Genomic DNA, 18546 nt, shown 5'->3' on the forward strand with positions numbered 1-18546 from the left:
GGCTGCCGCGGCGGGGTCCCCCCGCCATGCCCGCCCCGGGGGCTGCCGCGGCGGGGTCCCCCCCGCCATGCCCGCCCGGGGGCTCGCGGGACAGGCGGCCGGCCGCCCGGGTGGCCAACGATGAGACGGCGGCGGCGGGCGGGACGGAGCGGGCAACCGCCTCAGCGGGTAAAGCCCCGGCGGCAGCCGAGGAGGGCGGGAGCCCTTCGCCGCGGTTCCCCCGTTGAGGAGCCCACCTGCCCCCCGCGAGGATACTCACTCCTGCCCGGGCCGGGGCACCCCCGCTGCGCTGCGCTTCCACCACCCGCCGCCGCCGCACTGGGCCGTGCCGCGGCGCGCACCTGCCGCAGGTGAGGCGGGCGGGGCCGCGGCGGCTGCCAACCGCGCCTGCCTGCGGGCCGCCCCCGCCCCCACGAGTGGCCCCGGCCCGGCCCGGCCCGGCCCCGGAGCGCACACGCTTGTGCTTGGCAGAGTGCCACAGTTCGCCCCTTTTTTTTCCTCAAATCAGGCAAAAAACGTAGCCGGCTGTAACGGCCGGTGCCGTAAAGCGAGGCGCAGGCGGTGCGACAGCCGGGAAGGCCCCTTCCCTGGGTGGCTGCCCGGCCGTGAGCGAAGATGGCGGCGGGGGAGGCGAAGTCGGTGCTCTTCGTGTGCCTGGGTGAGCGGGGCGAGGGGAGAGGCGGGCCTGCTCCTGCCCTCCTCCCGCCGCGCTTCGGTCAGGGGCGCCGGGCGGGGGTGCAGGGAGCGTGGCGAGGCCAGGGCCTCCGCGGGGCAGCGGTGGGGCCCGGCGGGGCTGCGGGTAGGCCCAGCCCGGTGCGGCGGGCGGGCCGGAGCAGTGTGTGAGGAGGGAGGTAGAGAGCTGCATCCTTCTTCTTCCCGTTTGTCTTTGTGATCGGTCGGAGTAACCAGTGCGAATTAAGACGCGAAATCCAGTATTGGTAAACGCGAAAGTTACGGGTGGGGAAGAGCGGCACCTAAATGCGCATCAGCCGACGTGAGCTGTGAATGAAACCCAGCTGCTGAAGAGCGGCACTGCCTGGTGGTTGGGAACTGCTGTTGGGAACGGGCTGCTCGGTGCTTAGCTTGTGAGGCGGCAGGGAGGGAGCGGAGATCCCGCCCGCAACCGCCCCGACCCTGCGTGCCTGCAGCGGTACCGCCTGGACGCGGTTCGCAGCTGTGAGCACCCGACCCTCAGAAGGGAGAGAAACGGTGACAGGGATGGCTTACGGTAATGGAGCAGTTACTGTAGGTAGAGGGAAAACACGTTAGGACTTTAAGTAAGAAAAAGATCTTGTTGGAGGGTGGAGGTGATTTTGATCTATGTAATTATGGTCTTCATGAAAGGAGTAAAAAGAATTAAGACTTATTTTTGGAGGGTCACCCAAATGAAAAAGTAGGAAAAACTTAATTTTGTTTTCGAAAGATACTCGCTGTATTGTGTATCTCGTGTCATGAGAAGTCAGACAACAGAAGTGTAAATGGGATCAGAAAGGGTTTGGATGTTTTCCTGAAGTTTAAGACAATTGATTACGGATAAGCAAGATGATCTTCTCCACCTTCACAATGAACAAATTGCTAACCTGACTAGATGGATTACAGTGCCATGCCCCATTTTGTATATGGTTTCTCTACACATCTGCTTTTGCTCCTTTTTGGAGATAAGTTAGATGGCTTTTTGCTCTGATCTGGGCTTTAAACATCATCTGCTTCCTAGCCCTTGTAATCTTACCTATGTGCTGAGAGTTGATCCCTGTGAATCCTTGGCATTTTTCCAGGTTTGTTACAAAACCATTAGTAAATACAGGGGGTTTTTGCTGTTTGCTTTCCTGTTGTAATAGGAGAAATGCAGATTAATTGAATAGCAAAACAAGAGTATAGTTTTTTGAAATATGTTCAGATGTTTACCCTGGAGTAAAATTAGCCCCTAATAATAATTAATGGAAAACATTCGTTATTAAGGGATTATCAGTTGCTGTATGTTTGGGAGCCAGGGGCCTAGACAAACATTTTTGTATAAAAATACTAATTCATATGCATCCTTCTTTCCAAACACGGTGCTCTAAAGGCCGTAGTAATCGCCATCTCCATGTGCCAAAAGATGAGTCGGAAGGGAAGATGACCGGCTTGGCTGAATAGAGAGCTTTGGCTGGAACTCATTGGGAAAAGAGAGAATTTATGACCTTCAGAAGAAGTGGCAGGCAACTCTGGAGGACTGCAAGGATGTGAGGTTTTACAGGGAGAAAATTAGAAGGGCCAACTTAATCTGACTATTGCTGTAAAAGATGATAAATATGTTTCTATAAATATGTTAGCAACAGAAGGAGGACTAAGGAGAATCTCCATCCTTTAGTGGATGTGGGGGGAAACAGTGACAAAGGATGAGAAAAAGCCTGAGGTACTTAATGTTTTCTTTACCTCAGTCTCTTAATAGTAAGACCAGTTGTTCTCCGGTTACTTAGCCCCCTAAGCTGTAAGCTGGGGTCAGGGAGCAGAATGAAGCCCCCATAATCCAAGTGGAAATGGTCAGCGACCTGCTACACTACTTAGACACACACAATTCTATGGGTCTGGATGGGATCCACCCAGGACTACTGAGGGAGCTGCCAGAACTGCTCACCAAGCCACTTCCAGTCATTTATCAGCAGTCTTGGCTATACTGGGGAGGTCCCAGAAGACTGGAGGTTAGCAAATGTGATGCTCATTTTGAAGAATTGCTGGAAGGAGGATCCAGGGCACTATGGGCCTGTTAGCCTGACCTCCATGACAGGGAGGGTTATGGAGCAGATCATCTTGAGTGCCATCATGTGGCATGTACAGGACAGTCGGGTGAAGAGGCCCAGCCAGCATGGGTTTATGAAAGGCAGGTCCTGCTTGACTGACCTGATCTTGTGTGGCAAGGTGACCCGCTTAGTGGATGAGGGAAGGGCTGTCGATGTTGTGTGCCTAGGCTTTGGTAAAGCCTTTGACACCATTTCCCACATCATTTTCCTGGAGAAACTGAATGCTTGTGGCTTGCATGGGTGTACCGATTGCTGGGTAGAAAACTGGCTGGATGGCTGAGCTGAAAGAGTGGTGGTGAATGGTGTAACATCCAGCTGGCGGCTCATCACAAGTGGTGTTCCCCAGGGCTCTCAGTATTGGGGTCAGTTCTGTCTTCATCATTGATTTGGACAAGGGAATTCAGTGCACCCTCAGTAAGTTTGCAGATGACGCCGAGTTGTGGGAGGAGTGCTTGAGGGTAGGAAGGCTCTGCTGAGGGATCTGGGCAGGCTGAATCATGGGCCAAGGCCAACTGTACAAGGGTCAACAAGGAGGAGTGCCAGGTCCTGCACATGGGTCACAACAACCCCGTGTAATGCTACTGGCTTGGGGAAGAATGGCTGGAAAGCTGTGCAGCAGGAAAGGACTTGGGGGTGCTGGTCATCAGCTGGGTGAACATGAGCCAGCAGTGTGCCCAGGTGGCCAAGAAGGCTAATAGCATCCTGGCTAGTGTCTGAAATAGTGTGGCCAGCAGGACTAGGGAAGTGATTGTCCCCCTGTACTTGGCACTGGTAATACTGGGTCTCGAGTACTGTGTTTGGGTTTGGGCCGCTCACTACAGGACATTGATGTGCTGGAATGTGCCCAGAGAAGGGCAGCAAAGCTGCTGAAGGGTCTGGAGCACAAGTCTGATGAGGAGTGGCTGAGGGAACTGGGGTTGTTTAGTCTGGAGAAAAGGAGGCTCAGGGGAGACCTTATCACTACAACTACCTGAAAGGAGGTGGTAGTGAGATGAGTGTCAGTCTCTTCTCCTAAGAAACAAGCGACAGGACATGAGTAAACAGCCTCAAGCTGTGCCAGGGGAGGTTTAGATTGGGTATTAGGAGAAATTTCTTGCTGAAAGGGTTATCGAGCGTTGGAATAGGCTACCCAGGGAAGTGGTTGCGTTAATGTTGTTAATTACCTTTTAAATTTCCTCTTCTGTCTTACTGGGTTATAAAAAAGATAACCATAATGGTATGTGGCATGTGACATAGAACCTAATTAACATGACAAGCACTTCTTTTTCCATACAAATATGTACTCTTTTCTGTTAGGCTTTGAAAGCAACTTGTTTCTTCTCCCTGCTTTAAGTTTGCCTAATTTTTATTTTTTTTTTGCTAGTCATGAAGAGTGATACTTTTGCTTTAATAGAATTTTTTTCCTTCCTGAATTTTATTAGAAATACCTATGGTTATTGCTAAAAAGAGTAGTAAACAGATTTCTTGAACTGCATTTATCTGTAGTACTCTGTGCTGGTTGTCGAAACACATTAATTCTGAAGTTTGGCACATTCAGTGAGAGCTGATCCCCAAAAGTACCAGCCTTCATGAAAAAGTACATCTTCTTTCTGCATTATTTTGAAAGAAATTTATTACTGAAGTATCTAGTGACTGTTTTCTTTGTAATAGGATAAGCAGGTATTCATTACACAGCAAAATACAATCTAGTTAATGTGCATAACTGTGTTAATGATAAGGGTTCCTCATCACTGAGAAATAAATAAACCCAGCAACATATGTAATTACAGTATATGAAAAGGCACTGGGAAAGGGTTTTTTTTTTCTTTTAAGGCAAAGAAATAATTAAAACTGGAGGTGAACCAAAATGCAGTTTGCTCTTTTTACACTTAATGTAGCTCATCTAATTAATGGTTGAGCTCCAGAATGAGCTTAATATGATGCTGAGTTACATAAGTCAGCCTTTTCCTCTCTGATGACTTGTTCCCTATAACATAACAAGCTGATAGGCATCTTAGACCAGGCACTGGCTTACAGATCTCCTTTGGAGGAACAGTTGTGAGATGGGTGAACAGTGAGCAAAATGGTTTTGGCTGGGTCCTCAGAAAACTGATGCTCATTGTGAACCACTGAGTAGGAGTATTGCCTTCAGAGATCTAGACTGCATTCTAAAATGGCAATTCATTTTGTGTGAGGATATTAGGTTGCAGTTACAGAGAGATTTGAGTTTCCTAGTTCACTTGTCACATTCCATTATATGTGTTTATATATTGTCAAATAAAAGATTTTGTGGGATAAAATGCTGTTTATAGCTGCAGAATGGGAAAGCAGTAGGTTGGATAAGACATTGAAGAAGTCATGGAAAACAGCTGCTATAATGAGGGTTCTTAGCAAGCTGACAGAAAGAAGTAATGCCATTTTTTGGATAAAGAAGACAGTGTTAGATAAATGTAAGGAAAATTCCTTTCTTCTGCACAGAATTGGGAAGATATTGGTAAGAATATAATACCTTACTTAATCTGTGTTTCAGAATGATGCAGAAGTACTAGAGGATTGAAAGCATGGTTGTAAAAGCAATCTTGGAATTGGAAAATACTTTTAAGATGTATAAAAAATGTTAACAATCTGATTATTGTGAGTAGGTGCTTATGTGTTGAAAACTTTTATTTTTGTTGGGGAACCTTTCGGTTGCTCTCAGAAAAGCGTAACGTTCCAGTAGTTGGTAACTCGATATAATTAACCTTGCTGCAAGGCAAGATTTTTAAAATGTGAACATTCAGCTAATTAGCTGATGATTTGACTACCATGAATCTTGGCAAGTCATATAGTTATTGACATTGATCACATCGACTAAGCCTTGATTGGCTAGGAACTTTGAAACCTAGTGCTCCTGTAGACATCCGTATTTAGATACCTTGAGCTAAAATTGAGTTCTGCTTAGATTTATGTATATATATATATGCACACACAAACACACCCTAATACTCAAGAGAGAAATCCCACTGTATATTGATAGTGGGGAGGATGTATGGAAGTTGGATGATTTCTTTTAGGTAGCTATATGCTTAAGTGTTTCAGATAAAGAGTGTAAGTATTCAGTGAAATTGATTGTGAATGGAAGAGCCAGGGAATCTGGAGTAAATTTAGAGCCTTGAATAGTTTCTTACAAAGCTAATTGAATGCTGAGTGTGACAAGATAGAATTAACTAAGAACTAGGACTTACAATGAAGTTCAGACAGGAATTTGCATACAGTATGGAATAGAATAGTAAGTTTTAAACACTTAAGATGACCTGATGATGGTGTAAATGATACTGGGAGGTTTTATTACAGTTACTCAGATGAACTGACCACGCATAGAAAGATAAGTAGAGTTAAAAGCAGATTTTTAAATGTGATAGGATGAAAGCTAGTGCAACATCTGTTACAAACAGCAGACAGAAAAACAAGGGAAGAAGAGGAAAACATGTTTGCATTTGGGGAAGTGCTGAATAAGGAACAATGAAGATACAAACCCGACTGAGAGAATAGAGGATTAGATCAATAGTACCTAAAGATGAGCTATAGACCTGAGCATGAAATGGATTCAAGTTGTCTTTCCTGTCAGTAGAAGCAACGCTTCCATTTCTGTATGGAGATGGGTCAAAATTAATGCAGAGACTGGAGTAAGAACTCAAAAAATTAAGCATTGGCTTGGAAGGCTGTCAGTGAAGTCCTTGTTCCTAGAAAAATGAGTGAGAAAGCATGACTGTAAAAGTGATCAACAAATGGTTGCAGTACTGATTCTGAGATTGAAATTTAAGTTTCTTATCCTTGAATCATCATGTTTGGAAATGTTTGTAGGATTTCTTTCAATGGACAGGCTCTGTCTGGGTACCAGTTTTCTGTGATTGAAAATGTCAGTACAACTTAGGGAGTTTGAAATTAGAAAAATGAAGGGAGAAGATGGAGATTCAGAGAACTTAAATACTGTTATCTTCTGTACAAAAAGAGTGTGATCAGATCAGTCACAGAAATACAACAAAGGAGAAAGGAACATCAGAGGATGATAGGCAGCAAAGATAAGGTATAGATAACATTTAAGGTAAATATGATTCAAGTCAAAGGAGGAAGGTAGTATCTCCATGACTCTCTTTCTGAGATTTCCCCCCTTCGTTCCACAAGTATGGCTGTCAATCCATAGCTTAGGAAATACTGTGCATCTGTGAGGAACTTCAGCAAAGCCTGGAAAGACAAATGTGGGATGTAAAACTGGATATGAAATAGATTGAAATTATAGTGGGAAAGGGATGTTGACTGGAAATAAGGGTTGAAGTTTGCATGTGTCGGTGAGAGAAGATGGGGCTTTGCATTAATGATGAGGTGAATGATAACAGTCACAAGGAGTGGCGTGGGTAAACGGATTTGGTTAGGATGCAGATAATACTGCAGAGAAAAGAGCTTCTGTTAAGTCATTTCTGGGATTCTGTCCATAGTCCCCAAGAATAGATTTGAATGGTGATTGCAGTTCCATAATAGTGTTAATACCTCCGGTAATATCTGGAATGTGTCATCATGGAAGACGTTAAATTTTAAGTCACAAACTAGGTTATGTGTGTGTTCCAAAAATAATATAACTTCACTTTCTAGTTATTGCTAGAAGTGGTAGTTAATATATTTTATCAGTCAGTGGTCATGGTGTCATGCATGATGATATTTGATATGATACTATCGAAGATGATATTCATGGCATTTAAGTCGTGAGCAGGTTACAGAAGAGTGAAAATTTGGAACAAGTCATTCAGCCTAGGTAAAGCAGAAGGTTAAATAGAAAAAGCCATGAAGGGTTTATTTTAAAAGTACCATTTGGAAATTGGGGGAGTGAGTTAGTAGGACCGCAGTATTAATTATTGTTTATTACTGAAATTTTGACTGTATTAATGAAACTTAGTGTTCATGCACAGTTGTGTGGGATCATTCATACAGAGGAAAAATACTGTACAGGAAGTGGATGGCCTCAATAGCTGGTGTAATGGAAACAGAAGACTTAAAGGTCACCTGTTTGAAGCAAAAGAGAAAGAGAGGGAATGGACAACTAGGAATAGGGGATTATGGTCACACATTTGATACTTATGAAGGATTTTAAATGTGATTATAGAAGGTACCTCAGGTTATTTTCAAAAGAGCTAAGTAAATGTTTCAGACCTTTTTTCTTTTGTAAAACAAATAGGTAAATTTTTTTTCCTGCAATGTGGTCTGTGGTTTTATTTGTTGGTATTAAAGAAACATAAATTCAGATCAGAACAAGTGCAGAGTTGGCCTAACTGTAGTGATTAGATAAGGGTCAGTGAACTTCATGAGGAGATGAGAGCTTGGTTTGGTTTAGTTTAGCACAGCTATGGTTGACAAGGATCTGTATCTGTTGAAGGAAAGGTTTTAAGATAGAGTGATGTTAACCATGATCAGATGAGCATAGACTTCCAAGAATAAATATTAAGTGGGAATTGGAAGGATTCAGACTACCACAGGAAATGAATATCTGGAATAACGTTTTTAAATAGATGATGCTTTTTAAAGAGAGCTTGATGTGTTTGTAAGAAGTGATGCTGTATATGCCTGCAGTATCGAAGGATCAGGCTTATTGATCATGAAGATTCTTTTCTGTCTTATGCTGTATGTTACCATGCTCCCTCTGTTTCCTAATAAAATTATATTGTTTAATTCTTAACTTACTCAATTGAAGAAGTAAAGTTTTTAATTTATTACCATATTCTTTTATAATTAGTAAGTACTAACCTGTTTTCTCTCTTTCTTTATAAATAAACGCAGCTTTTTCCTGCTTTGTTTTTCTTCCAAGACTGATTTAGTTTCTTTGCTTGAAATAAGCTAGTTCAAACGAAGGAAATAGTATGCTTTTTCCTTGAAGACGATCCGCTGCCATCAGAATTCACTTAATGTTTCAGCAAAATCAGTTTCTCAGCCATTTCCTTTTGACCATGAAGTGATTCGATACTCTCTAAAACTTTCACAGCAAATTTGTATTACTTCAGTGGTTCGCTTCCCGCTTGGTTTTTTTGTATAGTTGGCATGCCTGACAACAAGTTACTAAATGCCTGGGTAATAGTAGCTTCTTTCTCTTCAGCAGTGAAGTATCTACCTTGATATTTTGTTTGAAAATATAGGCATGAAAATGAGGCCAGGTGCCTGATGGGAAAATTTCTTTTGGCTGCTGGAAATTAAGCTTTGTTCATGGGCGTTTCATTTTTTTACTGTTTGAGATTTGGAAAGAATTTAATCAGTAGTAGAAGAATGATTTATTTAAAAGTATAGAAATTAGTGTTGCCACTTGTGATATTTTATACTTACCTGCTCAGAAGTCAGAGATGAGCAAAGTCATATATTCTCTTTGGTGGGAAGCGAAGATTTGTTTGCATGATGTATTGTGCATCTGGGTGACATATCATATATTATGAATACCTATCTAGTTACTCAGAATTTCTGAAGGATGAAAAGGTAGAGTTAAAGTAATAGCGGAATAGACTTTTTATTGTTATTGAGACATTTCATCCTTTTTCAAAAAATACGTATTTTTTTCATAAATGTTTGAGAGGTCTGTCTTAGATGGTTAACTTAGTTACAGCTTCACAGTGGAGCAAAAATGCTGTAGATCCATAATTTGTACTTTTTATTGGAGCACTGTTTAATTGTTGAAATAGGTTCTTATTGAAATTAAGGTCAGATCAAGTGGCTAGTGCAAGTGGAGGCCATTGGAAGTGAAGGTTGATTACATATTTATATAATTAAGTACCTTAGCTGTTTGTTGGCTGATGGACAGCACTTCAGTTTTGCTGTCAGTTACGTTTTATTGCTAACTCTACATATTTTGGACAAAAAAAAAATCCTGGAAGATTTATTTTCCTGAGGTGTTTTTAGAGCTTGTGTAATTGATTTATTTTTTAGGGGTTTGGAATTTGTATGTGGAAGCTGCTCTTGATGAGGGTTCAGTTTGACCTGTAGTAACTTCATTTCAGCGATCAGGAGCATTTCTGCTACAGGTTGTTCAGCCATTTCACTACGTTGGTTCCACAGTGGTGGTGGCTGTGTTTTGGAATTGTCCAAAAGTTTTTGTTAACAGGTAGGTAGTAATGTAAGTACTTCGGGCAAATACTCGTGGTTCTTTGGTAAAGCATTAGTTGAAATTTGTCAGTGTATAGGAAGATTTGAAGATAATTTGCTGCTGTTTAAATTCAGTAATTTTGTCTGGTCCTCTGTGCCCGTGAATTCTTTGTGGAAGGAGAAAAGAGCAATGTGCTTACACAATATTCCTTCTGTTTATTTTAATAAGTTATATCTTTCCATATAATGATAGGCATTTCAAGAGACTGATGGATAATATAATAGAATGGTTTGGATGGGAAGAGACCTTCCAAGATCATCTAGTCCAGCCCCGCTGCTATGAGCAGGGATACTTTCCACTAGGTCAGGTTGCTCAAAGCCCTATCCAGCTTGACCTCAAACAGTTCCAATGGTGGGGCATCCACAGCTTCTCAGGGCAACCTGTTCCAGTGTTTCACCACCCTGATGGTAAAAAAAATTCCTTTCTTATGTCCGATATAAATCTACCTTCTTTCAGTTTAAAATTGTTGCCCCTTGTCCTGTCATTACAGCCCCCTTTATATATAGAAAGGCTGCAATAAGATCTCTCCAGTCCTTATCTTCTCCAGGCTGTACAGCCCCATTTCTCACTCAGAGGTGCTCCAGCCCTCTCACCATTTTTGTGGCTTTCCTCTGGACTTGCTCCAAGAGGTCCCTGTGTTCTTGTGCTGGGGACTCCAGAGCTGGATGCAGTACTCCAGGTGGGTCTCACCAGAGGGGAGTAGAGGGGTAGAATCACCTCCCTTGACCCGCTGGCCATGCATCTTTTGATGCAGCCGAGGATACAGTTGGCTTTCTGGACTTCAAGTGCACATTGCTGGCTCATATCCAATTTTTCACCTGCCAGTATCACCTAGTTCTCTGCAGGGCTTCTCTCAGTCCCTCTGTCCTGCAGTCTGTATTGATACTGGAGATTGCTCCAACCCAGGTGCAGAACTGGGTTTCCACCCTTGCAGAATGTTTTGGGTTATAATAACATAAACAATTGGCATTCAACCTAAGTAAATAAAAATCTTTGATCTGTGCTGACAAATCCACAAAATTAATTTTTTTGTTGTTGTTTTTCATTGTCTGAAATTGCTCTCAAATCTCTTGTTTCTGTAGGAAATATTTGTCGCTCTCCAATAGCTGAAGCAGTTTTTAGAAAACTTGTAACTGATGAAAAAGTTGAAAATAAGGTAAGTTATTTATATCTGTTCCTGCCTAAGAAATAACTGTCTCCTAGCCAGTTAGTAGAAATGTAAGCAATGAGAAAGAAAATATAAAAATACAAATTTGTTTTTCTGTAGTGGAGGATAGACAGTGCAGCGACATCTGCCTATGAAATAGGAAGCCCTCCAGACTATCGAGGACAGACTTGCATGAAGAAGCATGGCATTACCATGAATCATATTGCCAGGCAGGTACTGTACTTTAATTTTCTTTAAATATGTGTGTGTATTTGTTTTGTTGTTACAGTGGATGACAGACAGTGCTGCTGTTTCAGACTGGAACGTGGGGCGCTCCCCAGATGCAAGGGCTTTAAGCTGTCTAAGAAATCATGGCATTGAGACAGCACATAAAGCACGGCAGGTAGAAGAGAGTATATTTTCTTTCTTATTCATACCCATGCTTTGTCTAGTCCTAACCATTACAGTCACAGAAGTTATTTGACTAATGCATGGTTAAGCATCAAATAATAATACAGTTTTTCAGAATACTCCAAAGTGGTCTAACTTTTCTAGTTGAGGTTAGAGTTTCTTAAGCTTCACTGGAATTATAACCAGGAAGCGTTGGAGCAGTTTCTGCATTATAGGAAAATCCTGCATTCAAATGTTTAGTATTTTGGGTATTTTTCTGAAACATTTTTGTAATACTTCTTAAAAATGGATGTACTCTAGTAATCTGTGATGCTTCTTTCAGGAAGGGATTATATTTTTATTTAGCAGGACCAAAAAAGTAGAATACTTGTTCACCCATCACAAAAAGCTTCTGCTATCGCATGAAGATATTTTAAAAACATTTAGTGTGTTGAATTAGTATGAAGGCACTCAAACCCAAGATTAGTAGCATGCTTGGTGGTAACTTCAGAGGAAAATGAACTCTTGAAGCATTTTTAATTCAAAGCCAGGTTTGTCACTTAGTGAAATCCTCTAAATTCTACCAAAACTCCTCTCAGTTTTTTCATTAACAAAAGAACCTGTATTTCCATGCTGCATTTTAGAGAGACTGGAAATAAATGCATCTGCATCTAAATCATTCAGACACTCGACTAAATGCACATAACTTCCTTCAGTTAACTATTCTCTGGATATAAGATAGTCCTTTAGGGCTTGACCTTTACTTAGCTTGCATTTATGCCACTAGTTCTTATACTGACAAAGAGATCAGGTAGTCTTGTTATTGTCTTACATTTCTGTTCCCTTCAGAATTTTGCTAGAACTTACTGAGGTCATGTTTACTTTCTTCACTTTCAAAGACTACATGTTTAGGTTTTTAAGTTTTTAAAATAAATTCCCTCAGTTAGTCAGTTGCCCTCTGCTGAATTCTCCTGATGCTAATCTCCATTATATAAGACAAACAGGATTGAGCACAACATTGTTTCAGATTTTCAATGTTTTAGTATTAGAATCATTATTAGAAGCCTGTTGTGTTCTTTTCCTGTTGCAAGTTCTGGATTTAGTATATACCAATGCTTACAAACAGCATTATTTATCATTATACAAGCTAAATGGCATTGAAACTATTTAGTCAGTGTTTCAGTCACAGAAGTGTAACATATTTGTGTTCGTAAAAGATGAGCCTTGGAAACTTGAGAACTGTTCTTGGGTATTACTAGAGTGGTTTATGAGCAGTTAAACTAGAGCGAAACATCCCAAACAAACTGATTTTCTGCCTTGAAACAAATCCATATATCCTGCTTTGGCAGAGGGGGAATGAAAACACTGTAATGAAGACATTTGCTTATACGTTCTGACAAATGAAGGGAATTTTAAAGCACGAGAGCCTAAAATGTTACATATACAGGGAGAGGAAATTAACAAGAATGAGACAATAAAAGGAAAGATTAACAGGATGAAAATTTGTCTAAAGCATCCCAGTACAAGCAGTTTCTTCTATATATTTTATACATATATATTTTATATAAAGAAAAATTTCAAATCCCTGAACTGCAGGAAGCTGTTCATTTTGCACTGATGTTATCTATGTAACTCAAATATTTTCTTTCAGCTTTTGTCAAATGGTCTCTGCTGATTAAACTGTGGACCTGATATGGTCTTGTAGTACTTCTGGAAAGAGAGGGACTCAGCAGTGTTGGACAGGACTTTTTACAGTGGTCAGGTTATTACAAGTGGAAGTGCATTTGTTTCATTATTGGAAACAAACTCAACAGTAGAATTTTGTGGGTGACTTGTTTTAGAACAGATTAAGAAAGATTTAATACAGAAGCTCTAGAAATAGGAGGGATTTATCTTCTGTTGCCTTCGAAATACTGTCATAAGATGAGTAACTCATGCAATTACCCTCTTCACTCCTGTGGAAAACAGTTACCTACCCAGTGAAAGGCACTTTCTTTCATGTAATTTTGTGTGTAATTAACAATAATAATGCATTGAGTAATTTTTATTCAAAACTGACATAAATGCTACAAGAATAATTTATGTAACGGAGAATGTTAAATTGGTTACATCCTACCATTGTATACAGTGATCATTTAGGTGAATTTTAAGTGAACAGTGAAGTATAAAAATAAATGCATATATTTATATATAAAATAAAAATTTGTTAACATTTTAGTTGATGGTAGGTTTTTGTATATTTATGCACCCATTGAAAATCTCTAAGCTCTTAAGTCTTTGTGCACAAACCAGATAGATACTAACCAGTTTCACTTTTGTTCACGCTGAGCCCGAAATTGATTTTTGTATGACTCATACCGTGCACTTGCCTTAAATATGAAATTGAGATTAGAGGAAGTTTGTATTAAATGTGTCCTGTTGTAAAACAGTGTTTGAGGACTACTGCTTCTCTTTGGTTTTTAGACAAAGAAAAGCAGATTTCCCTTCTGTAAACAGAGGGAAATGTTTAACAAATAAATTGGAATGATGATGTGTTTCTACATTGATAGTCTTTAGTAATGGTTATATGCATTTTTTTAGTGTTAAGTTATTGTTGTTTGTGTAGTGCCATCCAAAGTGAACTACTTGAGCTCCTTCACTACCATTCTCAAAATGTACATAAATTTTTATGTCTGCAATTTATTCCCCCAAAATACTAATTTTCGTAGTTTTGAGGAGTATCTTTGGTTCAGTGGGGTTTGTTCAATTAAGCTTTTTGTGGCTGATATGACTGTAGGGCTTAAGAGCAAAAGCTAACCAGTAATATTTTTTTTAGGGATGCATTTGCCACTGTGTTACTGCTGCTTCGTAAGATACTAACTTTAAAGTATACTGAGAGTGTGGGAAGGATGGGAGGTGTGTTTTCTCTTTTCACTGTTTTTTATTTTATTCTTACATATCTGTACTGCGGAGAAATCTATGCCCAGGTATTTTCATAGGGGCCAGTGTTCAGCTGTGTAGAGCAATCAGAAGTTTGTAGAGGTATTGCTTAGAGTTGCCAGGAAAACAGAACTATTTCCACTGCAAAAATATTTTCATAGGTCAAAGGCACTGCACGAATACAGCAAATATTTTTATAGTGCAAATAAACAAGTCTGCATTAGTTTCCACCATTAACCATTTCTTTTCCAATGCTCCCCTCCCACACCTCACCCCTTCGATCCTCCTTGTATGGAATATTTCATTTACGGCTTTAATCTAGTGATAATTTCTGTATGCCTTTTCTAACTTCCTGTTATGGGAGCTTAATCAGTATCTATTTGCTGTTTGCACATAAAATAAGTGGGTGTTTTGCCATCTAAACCTTTTTTTTAATATATAGATTATTTTTACATGTTGAAACTGACTTATGGGATAATGTGTTTTGCCTTTTTGTTTGTTCACTTGCTTACTTGCTTCTCTAGCCCATCCTTCTCAGACGCCTGCCAGAGAAACCTGTACTGAGCAGACTCCAAGTTTCTTGGTTATGGTGCTACACATAGGACTATATGTGAAATGCAGTCTTAATGTGAACTCATTATAGATTTTATTATCCTCATTATGGACACTTTTTCAGATATACTAGTATATTGTGGCCGTGGTCCGGGAAGATTTTACCCTAAGCTAAGGCTTAAATGTAAACTAGGATAGAATTATACTTGTAAAAATCTGCAGCCATCCTTATTCCAATGCAGATAACATTAGTACATAAGTTAGTGGTTTATCTGCAATGTATGCCTACCTGACTCTGAATTCAGATCTCTGAATTTAGTTAATATTCATGTTTAGGAGTCAGTAAGCTACAGGAAAGAAAAAGAACAGATGGTATGGTGATAGGAAGATGTACAATAGATGACAGATTTTTTCACATCATACAATAAATTCTGTGAACTTATATGGCCTAAAATACTGTGAATGCATTTTTTTTTTTTTTAAGAGATTGTAACTCATACATCATACTTCAGCTTTGAATTTCACTTGGTATCTTTTTCTGTGTAGTGACAAATTTCCAGATTGGAAGAATTGCAACTGATTGCAGGTTACCTATATTTTTGTTTTCCTATGAAGAAAATAATTTGTCTGTATTTTTATTGCATGATTTCCACATCTGGCAATGAGCTTTATTTTTAGTAATTAGAAAGCATTAGAAATACCACTTGTAACAATGTTCTAAGTTGATGCATAAGGTGTTTTTTAATAAAAAAGTATAGCTGACTTTTTTTTTTTTCTGGAAAGCTTGCAGAAATGGATAAATAATCATGGCAGAGTATATTTAAAGTGCCTTAAGTTATTGTAAAAGTTGATGAAGGTACACAGTTTTATTCTTTCCACCTGTGTCTCAGTAAGTAAAAAATGCAAAATCTGAAAATACTTCTTTTCCTGTTTTTATAAATCAAACACAGTTTGTAGGCTAAAGCACGTATTTTTATTTCTAGATTACTAAAGACGATTTCCAGACCTTTGATTATATACTTTGTATGGATGAGAGCAATCTAAGGTAATGTATGAAGAAACTGAACAAATTCCTATGGATTACTTGTAGTGATGTGTCATGAGTCACCTTGAAGACAAATGTCTTAGCTTGTCTTGGAGTGGGTTTTGTTGTTTTGGGTTTTTTTAATATGTCTGTATATATGAGATTCTAATAGATGTATTCTTTACTTCTGACAAGTTTAATGAGCTAGAACTCAATGGTTTATTTACATGATACATGCCACTCGGGGATTAAGGACGTGGAAATTTAGTATACTTTGCGCAGCAGATGCCTGTATAGTTAAGAATGAGGACATACTGTTTTCATCAGAGATCTGTTTTCCTAATTGCATAGGATCTAAAAGACACTGTGGAAACTTGGAAGGGATTAAATATGGTGTGGGTATTTTTTCCTTTTTTAATAGAAATAGTGAGCTCTGAAATAAGTAAAGTTGCTGGCTGGAGGAAATACTGTTCGTTGCTGTTAGCCATGATCTAATTAAGTGCTTCTTTTGATGCTTTAGAAGGATTTGGTGAAGTAGCTGCCTAGTGTGAGAATTTAGATATCATTAGAAAAATTCTACCTAATTACATACATATTTACAATTGGGATTAAGCAGCTGAGCTTTAATAAACTACAGGTGTCATAATTCTTGTAAGGACTATTACTTGTAGAGTTATTTTTAAAAAACAGACAAAAAACCACCACTACCAACAACAAAACACAACCCAAATAAAACCCTATGAGTAACATAATTTTTATTATAGAATTTAAAAATTTTAGAAGCATCACCACTTAACTGAAGTAAGTATCATTTTGTTGAACTTTCTAGAATGTGTTGAATGACCTCTCTTACACAGCATGTATGAATGAAGGCTATATAACACTTGGCTTGATTGCAGTGTGTGAGGCAAAGACATGGCTAGTTTTACTTCTATTTTCACTTGATTTCTTAAACAGAAATTTCTGTTTTAACAGTTTATATGATATAAACTGGAGAGCAGAAGAAATGCCACAACTGTAATAGGGATAGTACTACCGCTACACTTAAGTTCCACCTTAAACTTGCACCCAGTTCAACTATTTTCCCTGGCTAGTTCCCTCATAGCCCTAGGAGGACAAGCTGATTCCAGGTGTTGATGGGGTGCCTGTCGTATCAGAAAAGGAGGATTTGGGGCATTGCTTTACCCTAGTACCAGAGCCACCTGGCCCTCTCCTGTACATTCAGTGGTATGCCAAAAGCCTTGAAGGAAATAGTTACGCATTTCTTTAACAATGAAAGGGTGGAGAATTTATTGAAAATCTGTAAATTCAAGCAATAACTTCGTAGCTGATAGAGGAGTCCTGGTTTTTCTTAAAGGAAAAATGGTATTGTGGTCTCACTGCTGAAGTTAATTTTTTAATCAGACAATAATTGGAATTTAATTTCTTAAAACTGATTATGCTTGTGACTAAGTATTTACAGAGTTTTCTTTGCCTTTTTTAATGCTGGGTAAGTAAAATGATGATTTGGTATACAGATGTGTAATACTGAAAGAATTTAATAAGTTCTGTCTGTTCAGCATTGTGAAAATCACAGTACTGAGCTGCTTTTAATCTGAAGATGATGAGAGGTACATTTTAACTGCGTTTGGGATAATGGATGGCCATTTGTAAGTAGATGGAGAAAATACCATCTCACAACTAGTATGTTTTATCAACGGGAGGCAATGTACAAGAAAGAGGATATGACAACTGGTGGAATGTTACAGTATGTCAAAGAAGGTCTTGCTCACCGATTTACCGTTTTCTGTTAACTGAATGCAGTATGACTTCACGTGAGTTAGAGGTATTACTGAGAGAAATTTCAACATAACAAATTAAAACACTGGTTTTGAACAGATGGCAGAAGCTTTCTTGTGCTTCTAGATAATTTCTGTTATTTTTGTTCAATACAAGCTACACGTGGATATTGAAAGTACTAATGATTGATTTGAGGAAGAAGTTGATGAACTTACTGTTACAGAATTCTGTTAAGTCATAGGTCAAGTACCTGACTGCTTGTTATGTATGCTCTGAATTAAGTTTATGTACATGTCCTACATACTTAATTAAAAATAAAAAACAACACACAAGAAACAAATGAAAACAAGGAGCAGCATAGACCATTCACAGAACGGATTGAGTCCAGAGGCACGTTATTTTCCTGTCTTCTCTAGAAAGAATCATGAGCATCTCATGCTGATGCCACAAAAGATCTGAAGAAAAATTAATGGGAAAACGTTATTTTCTCTTTTTCAGAGATCTGAAAAGGAAAAGCAACCAAGTTAAAGACTGCAAGGCCAAAATTGAATTACTTGGAACTTATGATCCACAGAAACAACTTATCATTGAAGATCCGTACTATGTATGTATAAGAAATTCTTTGGGTGGCTTGATTAAAAATTGTGTATGTATAGTATATAATCTTTCCAGATCCCATAGTTGACATGTGACATATAATCTGATGTTATACAAAGCCAAGTGTAAACATGTTTTTTAAAACAACTTAATATAAATTATTGGGATAGGAAAGGAAAACATGTCTTTATGCTTATAACAATTATTTGACTTTAAATTATGC

At 39.3% G+C, this 18546-nt stretch overlaps 2 protein-coding genes across 6 annotated transcripts in view; one reads left to right on the forward strand and one right to left on the reverse strand.

Moving 5' to 3' along the window:
- SH3YL1 (SH3 and SYLF domain containing 1) overlaps window positions 1-393 on the reverse strand; it is a 50323-nt gene extending 49930 nt beyond the window's left edge. For both annotated transcript variants that reach the window (XM_056342446.1, XM_056342444.1), the window contains exon 1: window positions 260-393. In XM_056342446.1, coding sequence (XP_056198421.1) covers window position 260 — 1 coding nt within the window. In that variant the 5' untranslated portion in view covers window positions 261-393. The remainder of the gene's footprint in view (window positions 1-259) is intronic.
- ACP1 (acid phosphatase 1) overlaps window positions 1-18546 on the forward strand; it is a 25706-nt gene continuing 7160 nt past the window's right edge. Inside the window, exons 1-5 of one of the 4 annotated variants that reach the window (XM_056342447.1) lie at window positions 1-168; window positions 10998-11071; window positions 11183-11296; window positions 15907-15968; window positions 18225-18330. In XM_056342447.1, the coding sequence (XP_056198422.1) occupies window positions 27-168; window positions 10998-11071; window positions 11183-11296; window positions 15907-15968; window positions 18225-18330 (498 nt within the window). In that variant the 5' untranslated portion in view covers window positions 1-26. Of the gene's footprint in view, window positions 169-522; window positions 659-10997; window positions 11072-11182; window positions 11297-11351; window positions 11466-15906; window positions 15969-18224; window positions 18331-18546 lie in introns of those variants that run through there. The other 3 variants (XM_056342448.1, XM_056342449.1, XM_056342450.1) reach the window with 3 other exon arrangements.

The sequence above is a fragment of the Falco biarmicus genome, chromosome 6, assembly GCF_023638135.1.
Source record: "Falco biarmicus isolate bFalBia1 chromosome 6, bFalBia1.pri, whole genome shotgun sequence".
Taxonomy (NCBI): Eukaryota; Metazoa; Chordata; class Aves; order Falconiformes; family Falconidae; genus Falco; species Falco biarmicus.